Below are 14,197 nucleotides of genomic sequence, written 5' to 3' on the forward strand. Positions count from 1 at the left end.
GGTTTCCACCAATGTCTTGGGTGCCCATTTATACTCATGATAAAAGTGGGGGCTAACCATGGAAACCACTATGGTGCTTCTACAAACAGTTGGGACCAGAAACACCATATGGCCTGGCAATCCCGCTACTTAGCATAGCGCCTACAGAAGAAAGGAACACAGCATGGAGACATAGATGTATGCATGCCCAGACACTGCACCAACGGCAAGAAGCTGGAATCCCCTCCATGGCCTTGGTTGGGAGACAATGGAATATCGCACACCTCGCTAAAGAAAAAGGACGGAAGCCTGGAGCTCCTCATGGCATACAAGCATTTGGGGGACACTGTGCTGAGTGAAGAGTGTCACCACAACAGGACAAACACTGAGTATGACCACTCATATGAAGAAAGAAGAGACCCTGGTCTCCTACAGGGTGCAGGCCTCGATGGTGACTGTGGGTGGGAGGCCAATAGGCTAGAGGGTAAATCAGGGAACTTTGGGGGCACTTAAGAGAGCACCACCCTTCCTTGGTCAGAGCTTCCTTTTTCTCAGGACTGGCGACGTGGTGCTTACATGTTATACTGCTAACTCCAAGGTCTGCAGTTCGAAACCACCAGGCACTCTGTGAAAGAAAGATGAGGTTTTCTACTCCTGTAAAGAGTTATAGTCTCAGAAACTCACAGGAGCGATTCTACCCTGACCTATAGGGTTGCTATGAGTTGGCATGGACTCCGTGAGTTTGGGTTTCTTTGTGGTTTGAGGAAAATCTCACTTTCTGCATGTTCTCTTCCCTTCCCAGCATCCACATCAGTCCCTGCCTCCCCTTGTCCTAGACCTATAGTTCTCTCTCTCTCTCTCTCTCTCTCTCTCTCTCTCTCTCTCTCTCTCCACTCCCTGCTCTAGACTTGTAGTTCTCTCTCTCTCTCTCTCTCTCTCTCTGTCTCTCTCTCTCTCTGTCTCTCTCTCCACCCCCTGCCCTAGACCTGTATCTCTCTCTCTCCACCCCCTGCCCTAGACCCTGTATCTCTCCTTCTCTCTCTCTCTCTCTCTCTCTCTCTCTCTCTCTCTCTCTCCTCCTTCCCCTAAACCTGTCTCTCTCTCTCTCTCTCCACTCCCTGCCCTAGACCTATCTGTCTCTGTCTCTCTCTCAGGTGCTAACCTGGGTCCACAAGTTCCCTCTCACCCCGTGTTGGGGGAGGGGGCCGATCTGCACAATGTCAGACAGAACTGGCCACAGGGCAGCTTCACCCCGGGGTTACTTGTCCACAGGGACACCTAGACTCAGCCTCCTCTAGCTGAAGGCAGCTACCTGGGGGATGTGATGTCCGCTTTAGGGTACAAAAGAAACCCCCATCTCAAATAAAATTTAAGGAGAACATCTCCTGAGTCTTAAAAAGACAACCCATCCGGATGAGGGAGGCCACAGCATGAGGTTCCAATGGCATCTGAGCATTCACAGTCGGGACCTTACATCAAAGGGCACGGGACAAAGGGGACTGTAGCTAATGCATGCTTAGTGGCAGATCATACATCACAGACACAGGTGGGGCCACAGAGCAGGAACAGCATGTCCACCATGGGGACACGTACATCGTTAAGACGGAAGGGCCTACAAGATTGGTCCAGGCCTTCAAACCAAAGTGGTCAGGGTGAGGCCAATAGGGCAGGACTCATGACTTTGCGTCCCTCGGTACCCTGTACTGGCCCCAGGACAGTGATCTCCATTAAGAATGCCCCCAGGCAAGCCCCTGAGAGAGACAGCCCCTCCCTGGCTGGCTGGAGAGGGGTGGAAGTAATTCACTTTGCAAGGCACTCTGCCCGAGGGCAAGATTATGGACATCCTTGGTTAATTATGGGAGAGAGTTCAATGGAGGACTAATCTGCAGGCAGACTCTGCACATGGACTGTCCCTGCCATCCAGTGCCTTCTGCAAACGGGGGTGCTCAGAATTTAAGCTCTAACACATCCCGCCCCCCCCCCCCCCACACGCACAACAGGTTCGGCAGTGGGCTGCTGACCAGAAGGTCAGTGTTCAAACCCACCCGCTGCTCCACAGGAGAAGACGAGGAGACGCATTGGATCTGTTCTCCCCTGTCCCCCAGGGCCACTGTGAGGCACAACGGGCTCAAGTCCAAGGCCAAGGAGGCTCCAATGGCCAGCATTTCAACAACAGGCGGGAGGGCAGCTATTGCTTCCGTGTGGATAAACCCTTCTCCAATAGTCGGGGGAACAAAGACCCTCCTGGAGGACATTTTCCCCCATTTGAGAATTCAACACTCATCTTATTTGTGCTCCCTCTGTCTCAGGCGCCCCTCGGCACCCACCCAGGGACTGTGGAATCCGCCTGAATCTCTGAGCACTCTGAGGACCAGGCACAGCAGGCAGGCGCCACAGGCGGTCACAATGAATAAAGGACCCCAGAGGCAGAGGGAGGAGGTGTCCACACCACAACACTGGCTGGCAGAAGTGAGAGGTCGGCACAGAAACATTCAAAGGGACGATACTGTGTAAAAGACTAACAGTGTTGTCATCGGTCGTCGCTAGTGTCGGAGAGTCGGCCCCAAAGACCCCATCCATGTTCCACTGACGGAGACACTGCCGGGGCCCCGAGCTATGCCCACACTTGCCATGCCTGAGCACACTGAGGCAGCCGCTGTGCCCATCCATCGGCTGAGGACGTTCCTCTGTGCACCAACATGATGTCCAAAGTCCGTGAGACAGAGTGTCGCACCCTGCCCTTATGAGGGGCATTCCGGCTGCCCGTCTTCCCAGACAGGCGTGTGCGTGCCCCCGGGCAGCCTGCGGCACTCAAGTTATTCCTTGGCAGCACACCCATTCCAGCGCATCGACCCCGCCCAGTCTTCCCGCTCTCTGCCCAGCTTTCACATGGGATGGAAAATAGCAAGACTTCTTAGGTCGGGTCAGGTGCCCTTGGGTCCTCAAGGTGACTTCCTTGCATCTGAACATTTTAAAAGAGGTTCAGGAAGCAGATTAGCCCGACGCCAACATGTCCTTTTGATTTCTCCCCCGCTGCTTCCATGGGCTTCCTTGTAGAGCCAAGTGCGGTGAAACCTGGACCACTTCCATCTTTTCTCCACTTCCTGAGACGTCCCCGGGTCCAGCTGGGAGGACTTTGGTTTTCGTGACACTGAGATGTCATCCAAACGGAAGGCTGTCACCACTGATCGGCATCAGAAACAGTGCTGGAGTCCTCTGGGCGCTTGTCCACCAAGGTGGCGTCGCAGGCATACCGCACGCTAATGAGTCTCCCCCTCTGTCCTGATGCCACGCTCTTCGTCCTGTGGCTGCTTGGGCAATGGCTCAGCAGCCAGACGGAGCTATGTGTGGTGACGGGAATACAACGTGATGTGCACCCTTCGGGATGTAAAATTCCCGGGAAGAAGAAGGTTGATGAGACGGACAGACCCAGTAGCTGCACCCACGGGCTCAGACGGAAAAATGCGGGGAAGATGACCCAGGCTCGGGAGGCACTTCCTTCGGTTGTACACGGGGGTCCCTGAGTTGGAAGCCACTCAACGGCACAGTAACTTGCATTCCTTGGTTCTGTTGGGCCGAATGCCTGTTCATCTTGGGTATGGCTTCCCCTTGACATGGTGCTCTGGAATCCCCAAATGTATGCATCATTTGTGGTCCACACAGCCAAAGGCCAAGGCCAAGTCAGTATGACACAGATGAAACACTGTCCTGGTATTTCTCTGCTTTCAGCGAAGATCCATAGGACATTGGCAATGATTGTCCCCCCCCACCCTCAGCCCAGGTCCATGATCTCTTCAGAAGTGGGCGGTTCCTCATCGATGCCTGGCTGCAGCCATCCTGTGATCCTCATCAGTCAAATCCCACTTGGTCACGGTCATGATGATCCGGTTTGGAAATTCCCACCTTATGTTAGAGCACACCTTTCTTTCTCCCACTGGGAATCGCCTCTCGGGTAGCGCCACGTCCCAACACTGACTGGTTCGATTCTGAACTGCATAATCACTAAAAAGCTTTGGCGTTGTTTCTGCCATTACGGTTGGATCACCTTTCTTTGGACTGGCTGGCCAGAAAGGAGTCTTCCGAATTTCTTGGCCTCGAGGAGTGGGTGCTTCAGCTTCACGCTTGTTTGTTGGCTGCAGCATTTCTGCAGGCATTCAGTGGTCCCTGGAGCCCTGTTTTCTGGCAAGGCCTGTGGAGCAGCGCGCACCTCTTCCTTCAATACCGTCAGCTCTTCATCACCCGACAGGGTGGACTGTCGCCAATTCTTCTTGATAAGACGACTCCCTGTCTCTTCTCGTGGCTCTGGGTGGTTCCGTCTTTTCTGGGGTTCACATGTCCTACATTCCATGCTCCACTCAGCAGCGGAGGTCACAGCTGCTTCTTTCTCCTGCCTGACTCGCCACATCACATCGGCAAATGACGGCCTGAAACCTCGTCATGCTATTCATGCCACGGAGCTCAACTCTGCTTTGAGGCGGGGCTCTTTCCCAGTCGCATTTCCAGTGCCCTCCAACCCGAGGGGCTTACTTCTGGCAGTGCCATCAGACACAGTCCTGTTGAGCTTGCACACGGCTTCACCAGCCCATTCATTCTCCTTTGATGCCGAGCGCTGGATCCTTCTTCCTCGTCTGTCTTGGTCTGGAAGCTCTGCAAAAACCTGTCCGCCCCGGGCGACTCGGCTGGCATTTGAAATTCCAGGGGCACAGCATGCTGTATCACAGCAACATGCCCGACAGAGAAGGTTGGGGCAAAGGATGCCTTTGTGCCAATCTGCACAGTCAGGCGATATTGGTGCTGCTTATCCGAGGAGCAAGCAAAAGGACACTGGTTCCAACGAGGGCGCGGAGTTGGAGTTCACAGGGCCTCACTCGAGCGATGGAAGGATACTTTGTAGATGAAAGCTCTCCAGAGGGCAGTTTGGAAAGAATGTATCCAACAGCGCCACCCACTTAGGACATAGTCTAAGGGAAGGAAAAGGCTCCCACACAGACTGGGGGTTCACACGCCTGATTTATGTCTGCTGTGGCTCGGTGCCGATGGGTCGGTTCCTCCTCAGAGCCACCCTCTGCACAGCAGGAGAGGACCGCCTGGTCCAGCCCCCTCCTGGCCATGGCTCTTATGCTTGAGCCCCTTGCAGTACCAATCCCACTCATGCGCGCAGGAATCTCCGGGCAGGGAGAGAGGTACTGGGAAAACATCACAACTCACCCAGCAGTGAGCCAAGCACAATAAAGAAGGAAAACAAAACAAAACAACAGGGTGCCTCCACTGCACCCAGAGCTCCTAAACAAACCGCAGACTGCAGTGGGAGTCGAGGACAGCATGAAGCAGCACGCCATGTCCTTCCTCAAAGAGCTGGACAGCCAACGAAAACGTGAACCCACAGTTTGAGCCTTTGGGTGAGATGGACGGGTAAGCGCTCAGCTCCTAATCAAAACGCACAGAAGAAAGGCCTGGAGACCCTGCTCCTGAAGGGTCTCAGCCCGGAAAACCCTACGGACCAGCTGGACTCTGTACCCACAGGGCTGCCAGGGGCCAGAAGTCACCAGCTACATGTTTAGCTAACAGACCGTCACTTCAAAATAAGATCACTTTACTGAAATTATAAGGAGCCCTGGTGGCGAAAGTGGTTACACATTGGGCTACTCACTGTAAAGCCAGCTGTTCGAAACCACCCGCTGCTCCTGGGAGAAAGAGGAGGCTCTCTCCTGCTGGAAAGAGTCACACAGCCTCGGGAACTTACCAGAGCAGTTCTGCCCTGTCCTGTAGAGTCGGAATCGACTTGATGGCAGTGAGGGTTTTTTGTGTGTTTTTTTAAAACACTGAAATTAGATTTACCATGCTGGAATGTTTTTTTCTGAAAGCGTGCTTCTTTGGACAAGGATTATAAATGCAGGAAACTCGTTTAGAAAAGAGTGATTGAGATTATATAGACCAGCGTTTCCCAAAGTGGGCAGTATCACCCATCGAACGACAGGGGTGGTGGGGTGGGCAGCAAAAACAGATGCCTATACTTTATCCTGGATTATGAGCTATAGGACATACGTTTTTATTGCGGGGTTGGGGGAGGGGAGCTGGGGCAGCGCTGAGTTAGAAAGGGGGCAGTCAGCCCGGTTAAGTGTGGGGACCTAGGGTATGGATGCCAGGACCCAGGGCACTGATCTCAAAGAGGCAGATTAATGTGCAGATAGACCCTCAGATAAAAGGCAATGTGCACAGGACCTGAATGGTGGGACCCCCTCCCCATCCTCTCCCCCCACCCCCCATGACTGAACCACAGGTCCTGAGGCTGAGGCGACATCCTGCTGGGCATGCTACCTGATGCAGTGTGTGATCGTTAGGCTTATTGTGCCAAGCTGGCCAGTAGGAACATGTGGGATTCCTTAGGTCTCAGTTTGATTGGAGGGCAGAGAGATCAGGGCCTTCTTGGCTAAGCTCTTGAGCTACTGAGTGTTGGTGACCCATCCTGCTGCTTGCTGCCTGTGGCCAGACTCTGCTTGCCTTGCCCCAGGGAGGACTCAATTGTCAGCTTCCTTGACCTTGAACCTGGCAGCCCACATGAGCTGAAGGACTTCTAGTATATTAACTGTTCCACAGAAGTGAGTTGAACGGAACCCTCTGTACTGCTGTGTGGACTAATTAGCTATTATATTTCTTCTTACTGTATAAACACACACACACACACACACACACACAACCATGTGTTCTGGTTTCGTTTCTCTAGAGACCCCGACCTAACACACCGTGGTAACGGCGAGTCGTGACCACGAGGACAAAGACGTGGCAGTCTACTCCTGTGACAGTTTACAGCCTTGCAAACTGGGACTGGCACTCATCTCAAAACAACTCACTGCCACCAACTCGATTCTGACTCCCAGTGATCCTACAGGACACAGTAGAACTGCCCCCGTGGGTTTCCGAGACTGTAACTCTTTATGGGAGCAGGAAGCCTCTTCTTTCTCCGTTGGAGCAGTTGGTGGAGTCGAACTGCAGACTCTGCCAACAAGTGACTGCAATGTCACTAGGGCTCTTGCTCAGGTTGATTAAAGACACACACACACACACACACACACACATCCCTGTGTATACGCAGAGAAGAAACAATGAGAGGAAAACACAGTGACACTTCACAACTCCAGCCCACACATGTTGGAGCTACGATCTGATTTCGGGAATCACAGGGTTTTGTCAATAAGTAGGAACCCTGAAAGTAACAGTGGGAAGTCTTGATAATATGGACATAAGGTTGTAGCCTCTGTGTGTCAATGCACCAGACACTTAAAAATTAATACTTACAAAATTCATGATCAATGCTGACGTCCTATGCCGCCGGGGGCTGGGGGGTGGGCTCAGGGGCTGGCCCAGTTTACTGGACGTCTGTGTCCAGAAGTCCCCCAGAATCAACCCAGGACTTGAACCAGGTTCGTCCAGGTACCCACCTGGCTCAAGTATAACCCCTTCTCCCCATCAAGAATCAACCCTGGGAATGTCTGGTCACCTGGTGAGGGCCATGTAGCGCTGAGCATGAGGAGCCTCCGGCTCCATGAACACTCCACAGCCTGTGCCCAGCCACCATGCTCAGGCCAGCACTGCCAGGCACTGGGAACCAGGCCCCTGGGCTGCATGGCCCAGCACTCACCTGAGTTGGGCGAGATGTGCAGGCTGCTGACGTCCTTGGCCAGGCCATTGGTCTTTGGGCTAGAGATGGGCGTGCAGGCTGAGGTGGCTCGAGGGGGCCGCTTCCCGGGGACCTTCACGGTGGTCCTCAGCAGGTCAACCTCCTTCCCGTGGGCGTTCTGCATGTAATCCTGTAGGAAATGAGGACACTGGAGTGAGCAAGGAGGAAGACTTCGGTCCCTTGGCTGTCCCGTGAGGGACGCACCAGGCTTAGCCTGCCCTGAAGCCCCGAAAGGGGCCCTGGTGGTCAGAGGGCTGAGTATGGGGAAAGTAGTTCAAACCCACCAGCCCCTCCAAGGGAGGAAGATGAGGCTACCGGCTTCCATCAAGGTTGACAGCTGAGGGAACCCGCCACAGAACTGCTATGAGTTGGGAGGGACTTGGTGGCAGTGGGTGGGGCTTGGTCTCTTGAGTGGCATCAGGCTGCCTGGGCCAGACAACAAGTTCAGTAAAATCCCAGGAGGCAAAACATGCCTGTGTGAGACCCTCTCTCCTCTCTGTCTGGGACGAGGAGCCCGAGGGGTGCCGGTGGCGGATGCCCTCGGTTGGCAGCCTGTATTCTCCCAGGCACCTCAGAAGAACCAGCAATGGCTACTGGGAATCCAGCCAGAAAACCCCAAGGAGCACAGCTATTCCTGGCACAGGCTGAGGGCCGCAGGGTGATCGTGAATGAGAGACATGAACCTGGAGGGACTGGACCAGGTGCGGCCAGAGCGTGGTGAGTACAAGGAGCCTTCAGCAACTGATGTGAAGGCTGCGTGAGCAGCAAGGGCAGGAGAGGGGATCAGTTCAGTCGTTTCAAAGTGAAGGCAAATCTCTCTCTCTTTTTCTCACCTTAAAACAAAACATAGGCTCTTACTAGACTCGTGGAGAACCCTGGTGGTGCAGTGGTTGTGAGTGGGTCTGTGATCGGGCACGTCAGCCGTTCGAAACCACCAGGTGCTCCCAGGAGGGACAGGGCTCTCTACCCCTGCAAACAGTGAGTCTCCGAAGCTCATGGGCAGGTCTGCCTTGTCCTTACAGGTCCGCGCTGAGTGGGCATGGACTCACTGCACTAATTACTTTGGTTCACTAGACCTGTGGGAGCCCTGGGGGCACAGTGGTTTACACACTAAGTGGCTCATTGCAAGGTCAGCAGTTTGAAACCAGCAGCTGCTACAGGAGAAAGACAAGGGTTTCTGTTCCTTTAAATCACTGGTTCTCAACCTTCCTGATGCCGTGGCTCTTTCATACAGTTCCTCATGTAGTGGGGACCCTCAACCATAAAATGAGTTTCATTGATACTTCATAACTGTCCTTTTGCTACTGCTATGAATAGGGTGACCCCTGTGAAAGGGTCGTTTGACCCCTCCCCAAAAGGGGTCACGACCCACAAGTTGAGACCTGTTGCTTTAAATAGTCACAGTTTCAGCAAATCACAGGGGCAGTTAGTTCTACCCTCTCCTCTAGAGTCGCTGTGGGTTAAAATATAAAAAACATATATCATATATATATATACATATAATGACTATAGTATATTCATTATGGAAAAAGGTAAATATAAAAACAAGAAAACCCTGTGAGGAAGCTGACCCCATAGTGCTGAGAAAGTGGGTACTGTCTGTGGGCCGGATGCTCATGGCCCACAGGAAAGGGAGGTCATGACAGATGCTGCCCGGTAGGAACTGAGGAAGCACTTGATGAAACACCAGAAGCCACCTGAAGGGTGACCAGTGCAGCACTGAGAAGCCATAGTGCCCACAGGTGAGTGTGTGGGGCCGGTGTTCCCGGAGAAAGCGTACTGCTAGAAACTGGAGAGGTGGGGGCACTGATCTGAGCCTATGCCTTCCAGGCCAGTGTCCACAGTTAACAGTAGGGAGCTAGAGGGCGGTCAAAAGAGCCCCGTGGTGCAGTGGTTCCACGTTGGGCTGTGAACCTCAAGTTCAGCAGTTCAAAACCACCAGCTGCTCCTGGGAAGAAACAAGAAGCGTTCTACTCTGGTCATGAGTTACAGTCTCAGAAACCCACAGGTTTGCAGTGAGTCGGCATTGACTCCACAGTAGCAAGTTTGGCTTTTTGGTTTGAGAGGGAGGTCAGGAGTCCTGGTGGCGAGGTGCGCTATGCATGGAGAGCTCCTGACCACAAGGCTGGTGGTTTGAAGCCACCACGTGCTCTGAGGGAGAAAAGACCTACCTTGTAAAGACGAAGCCCCCAAACCAAACTGTGACCATGGAGTTCTTCTGACTCAAGTGGACCCTACAGAGATCTGCCTCCCGGGGTTTCCAAGCTGGACCGTCCTTCTGGAAGCACACAGCCACATCTTTCTCCCAGGAAGTGGCTGGTGGGTTCCACACACCCCCTCTCAAAGGTTACAGGCCCCTTCCGTGAACGCTGCAGCCCTGGGCATTCTAGGTGGCACTTGCCCTGACGAAAGGATGGTGGTACAGGAATGGGGATCGACCAGGGGGCCCCAGGATGTAAAAGGATTTCAGTCTCAAAAGGAGGGGGCGGGGGGAAGCATGCTGCTGTCAGGTGCCGTGGAGTCCTGTGTTGGGACCCTCAGAATGCAGTGGCCCCAGTGTGCCCAGGCAGGACCACGGATGAGAACAGCGCATCAGAGGGTGGGGTGGAGTGTGTTTGGAGGGTGGTCTCTGGTTAGCGCGGAGCTAATGGTCAAGTTCGCTGCTGCCATTATGTCTTCAATGATGGCTGTTGTCCAGTGTCTGTAATGTACTCCCATGGAGACCCGCCCCAAAGATGCCAACCTGGCTCTCCAATCAGAATGGATGCTTGTAAATCAGGGCTCCCTGCTGGCAGCCGAGCCTCCTCGCAGAAATACCAACTTGCTGTAACTTTCTTCTTTAATGCCCGGGTCTTAACAAATTAAAATACAATAACAGGAGTGTAATTGAGCATTTATTGCTTATGAGCTCTGAAATGAGGCTAATCAGAGAGTGACGAGGCTCAGCGAGGGCCCTGTTAATAGGCACGTTCCCCAGACAAGAACCGTGATATTTTATTTAAAATTATGATCGGAGTGTACGGGGTGGCCTGCTCTTAGGGTCTGGCTGTGACAAACCAGTACATTTATCCTTGGCTCAGCATGGGCCGCGGTGGGCACATGTGTATGCATGCGTGCACGCCCCTGTTGTTTTGCTAGGGTTTGAGGCAGAAACTTTGGCCCCAGTTCTCAGAGCTGAATCTAGGTGCGACCATAGGATTCCGATGTCAAGCCAGGGAAGGGAGGATTCCTATCAACAACAAACCAGGACGCTTACAAGGTGCATCCCGGGCCAGGAGAAGTCTCTGCTGGTGGCCTGCCGGAAGCTTCCAGTCGCTCCCAGGAGAAGCGCTCTTTAAAAGCACTCTTGCTTTCAACAGGCCCCCCGCTAGATGTTATGATGCTGGAGGAATTAAAGCAACAAGCGCAGAACAACGCCCACCGCTGGCTGAGTGGGACAAGCAGCTTGAAGCATCTGTCTGGGGCCCTGGCCACGGGCTTGAAGGCGGAGAGCGGGATTTTGATATGCAAATGTTACGGAGACCAGCTTTGCTGCCAGAAATGCTGATCTAAGATAAAAGGGAAAGAAAGGGGGTGGTGGTGGTGGTGAGGGGGGAAAAATAGACCCTTTAACAAGGCATGAGGGTAATTCGATGCCAAGTACTTTTAAACAGCACTTAACAAGTCCCCGGGGCCCACTCAAGAACCTGGCCCCCCCAGAGGTGTGGGCTATGAGCCCTCAACAGCTTGAAAAAGTAGTAATTGCGGCCGATTTGCATTTCTCCCGCACTTGTCCAGGCTCCAATGGCTCTTCCAAGAGCAGCCGTGTGAGCGCGGGGACCGTTGGCGGCGGTGGCAGGCTGTCCCCGACCACCCCGAGCTGGCACCTTTGCCTGTCCCTTGTTTTTACATTTCGCTCCTAATTATGTTGCATCTATTGCCGTACACTTAATTAGCTGCATTAATGTGATTTCTTTTCACATAGTCAAGCAATTAAGAGCTATGATTGAGTTTCATTCAATTAGCCTCAACAAACATGCTAATTGATGTCCCAGATGCAAATGAGGAGCAAAGAGAGGAACCTGCTAGGGATTGGAGCTGAGTGAGAGACCCTGGGCTTTCAGCTTGCTGACAGCAGCACCTCGGAACAGAATGGGGTGCTGGCCTTCTGCTGTGGGTGGGGTGGGGGACGGCTGGAGGAGGAGGAGGAGGATGATGATGATGATCAGGAGGAAGAGGAGGAGGAGGAGGGAGAGCCAAACCCTGGCATACCTGATCCGAGAACGAACTGATTCCTGGTTCAGGTGCAATGCTATCCTAAAATCACACAGTCACATGCTCACTTCCAAGACTCCTCCAGGAAACCGTTGGCTCCAACCTCCTGATCAAAAAATGGCAGCCAGCTGCCCACCCCCAGCCTCAACCAGGGCTATGCCACCTCTAGGGCCGAGAAGAGTCCCCCCCCACCCCACGCCCTGAGTCTCCGGGTCTGCTATCTTTACGGAAGCAGATGGGCTCATCCTTTCCCAGCTCAGCAGCGGGTTGGTTTGAACTGCCTTTTGGTGCGCAGTCTATGGTTAGCCTCTCATGTGCCACCAGGGCTCCTGGACTTGCGTCCATGGTACACACGAGTGTGCCCACCTGGGCACAAACGGAGAGGTGTGCCCCTTTTGTCTTGTCCATCTCTCCTGTGGGCCGTGGATGGACTCCATCTCTGTCAGCTCCTGGGTCTCAGGCGCCCGAGGAGAAGCCAAGAAGATGGCAAAGCAATGGAATTCCCTCCAAAATTCTTCTTGGTGAATCCATTCTCTCTGGACCCCTCTGGCGGCTTCCTCGGGGGTCTGGCCAGGGAGGGTCTGCTGGTGTGCTCACACGGCCCACGTAGCAGTTAACAGGGTCTGAGCACTCCGTGGTGATGCATATACCTGGCGGGCTTCTCCGGGTCAGCCCATCCCCAACCCACGTGGAGGGCGAAACGTCGAAAACTGGACCCTCCTCTAGTCCTCCTCTGAAGTACAGCTTTTCTCTGCATCTACGGGGTTAAGCGAGGGCGTGGGGCAGCCCTCAGTCTGGCTTGCACCGCAACACGTAGAAGACAGAGACCCTCGCAACTGGGCCAGTGCCCTGCAGCACCGCACAGGAGATGTGATGGAAGCCGTCACGGAAGCTGTCACGGATTTCAAGTTACTGGGACCCATAGTCAACACTCGTGGGACCTCTTACTGCCTTCAAGTTGATTGCAACTCAGCAGCCCTGCAGGATGGGGGAGCACTGGCCCTGTGGGTGTCAGGGGCCGTAACTTTCAGGGAGTAGAGAGCTTCATCTTTCTCGCTTGGAGCAGGAGTGAGCAGCCCAGCAAGGAACCCAGTCAGTGCACCTGTGTCCTCACAGAAGCAGCAGCTAAGACAGCAAAGGATGGGCTGCCCCGGGCAGATCTGCTGCGCATAGTACATGGGTTAAAGGGCAAAGAGACCACTTTGAGGACTAGGGTTTTTAATCAGGAGCATTTTTCATCACCTCCTGTGCAGGTGAAAGTTGGACACTGAATAAGCAAGACTGAAGGGGACTCGATCATTGGGACTGGGATGTTGGAGAAAAAGATGCCAGAACAAACATATCTCTCTTGGAAGACGTGCAACCGGAGGGCTCATCTCACATACTTAGGACACGCTGTCAGGAGGGACCGGTCCCAGGAGAAGGACACTGTGCTGGGTAAAGTAGAGGGGCAGCAACAAAGAGGAAAGACCCTCATGGAGATGGACCGACACGGTGGCTGCAACCATAGGCTCAAACGTAAGAACACAGGTGAGGACGGAGCAGGGCGGGGCGGCCACGGGGCTGCTAGGAGTCGGGACTGACTCGATGGCGCCGAGCAGCAGTCCAGCGGGGCATCCAGAAACGGCCAACGGCTCTGCGAGAAGGATTCTGCATGCACGGAGCAGACGGCATGCTGGAAGTGGACCCACACAAAGATGCCGGAGATGCCTTTCGGGCCCCCACGTTCTTGTGAAGGAAAGAAAGACTCACCCTTCTAGGGTGCACTAACTAGCTTTTGGGGGTGCACTAGCCTTTAGGGGTGCCTAGCAGAGTATCACTGTTTGTTTGTTTTTTTTTAAAAAGCCTCACTTGCGTGGCCCAAAAATACAAGTCATGAAGAGGAGTCATGGCTGCCTGCCAAATCTCTCTGGAGTATCAACATCAAAGGAGACGGCGGTGAGCACGAATGAAGACGGCTGGCTGTCTTGCTGTGACAGATGGGGCCCAGGTTCGGGGCCCAAGTTCACGAACAAGCGATCGTGGTCTCACACGCAGCTACTGGTACAGAGAACGCAGCGACACATGGAAATCCGGTGACAAACTGCCTAAAACTATGGACCGTCACCCGCGCCATTTCCCCTGCCTCGCACACTGCAGTGGCCTGGGAGGGGACACTGACAGAGACACAGGGCCCAGCAGGTCCCTGTGGCTCCCTCGGCTGCCAACATGGTGTTCAGCGCTGCCTTTCCAGGGCTGCTGCCGGGAAGACACAGCAAGATGGGGCATTGATGGGGAAAGTGCCAG

At 53.9% G+C, this 14,197-nt stretch overlaps 1 protein-coding gene across 4 annotated transcripts in view; it reads right to left on the reverse strand.

Moving 5' to 3' along the window:
- Positions 1 to 14,197, reverse strand: part of AGAP1 (ArfGAP with GTPase domain, ankyrin repeat and PH domain 1) — a 411,022-nt gene that overhangs the window by 148,168 nt on the left and 248,657 nt on the right. For all 4 annotated transcript variants that reach the window (XM_075529186.1, XM_075529185.1, XM_075529188.1 and 1 more), the window contains exon 11: positions 7,619 to 7,787. In XM_075529186.1, the coding sequence (XP_075385301.1) occupies positions 7,619 to 7,787 (169 nt within the window). The remainder of the gene's footprint in view (positions 1 to 7,618; positions 7,788 to 14,197) is intronic.

The sequence above is a fragment of the Tenrec ecaudatus genome, chromosome 13 (assembly GCF_050624435.1).
Source record: "Tenrec ecaudatus isolate mTenEca1 chromosome 13, mTenEca1.hap1, whole genome shotgun sequence".
In the NCBI taxonomy this organism is placed as follows: Eukaryota; Metazoa; Chordata; class Mammalia; order Afrosoricida; family Tenrecidae; genus Tenrec; species Tenrec ecaudatus.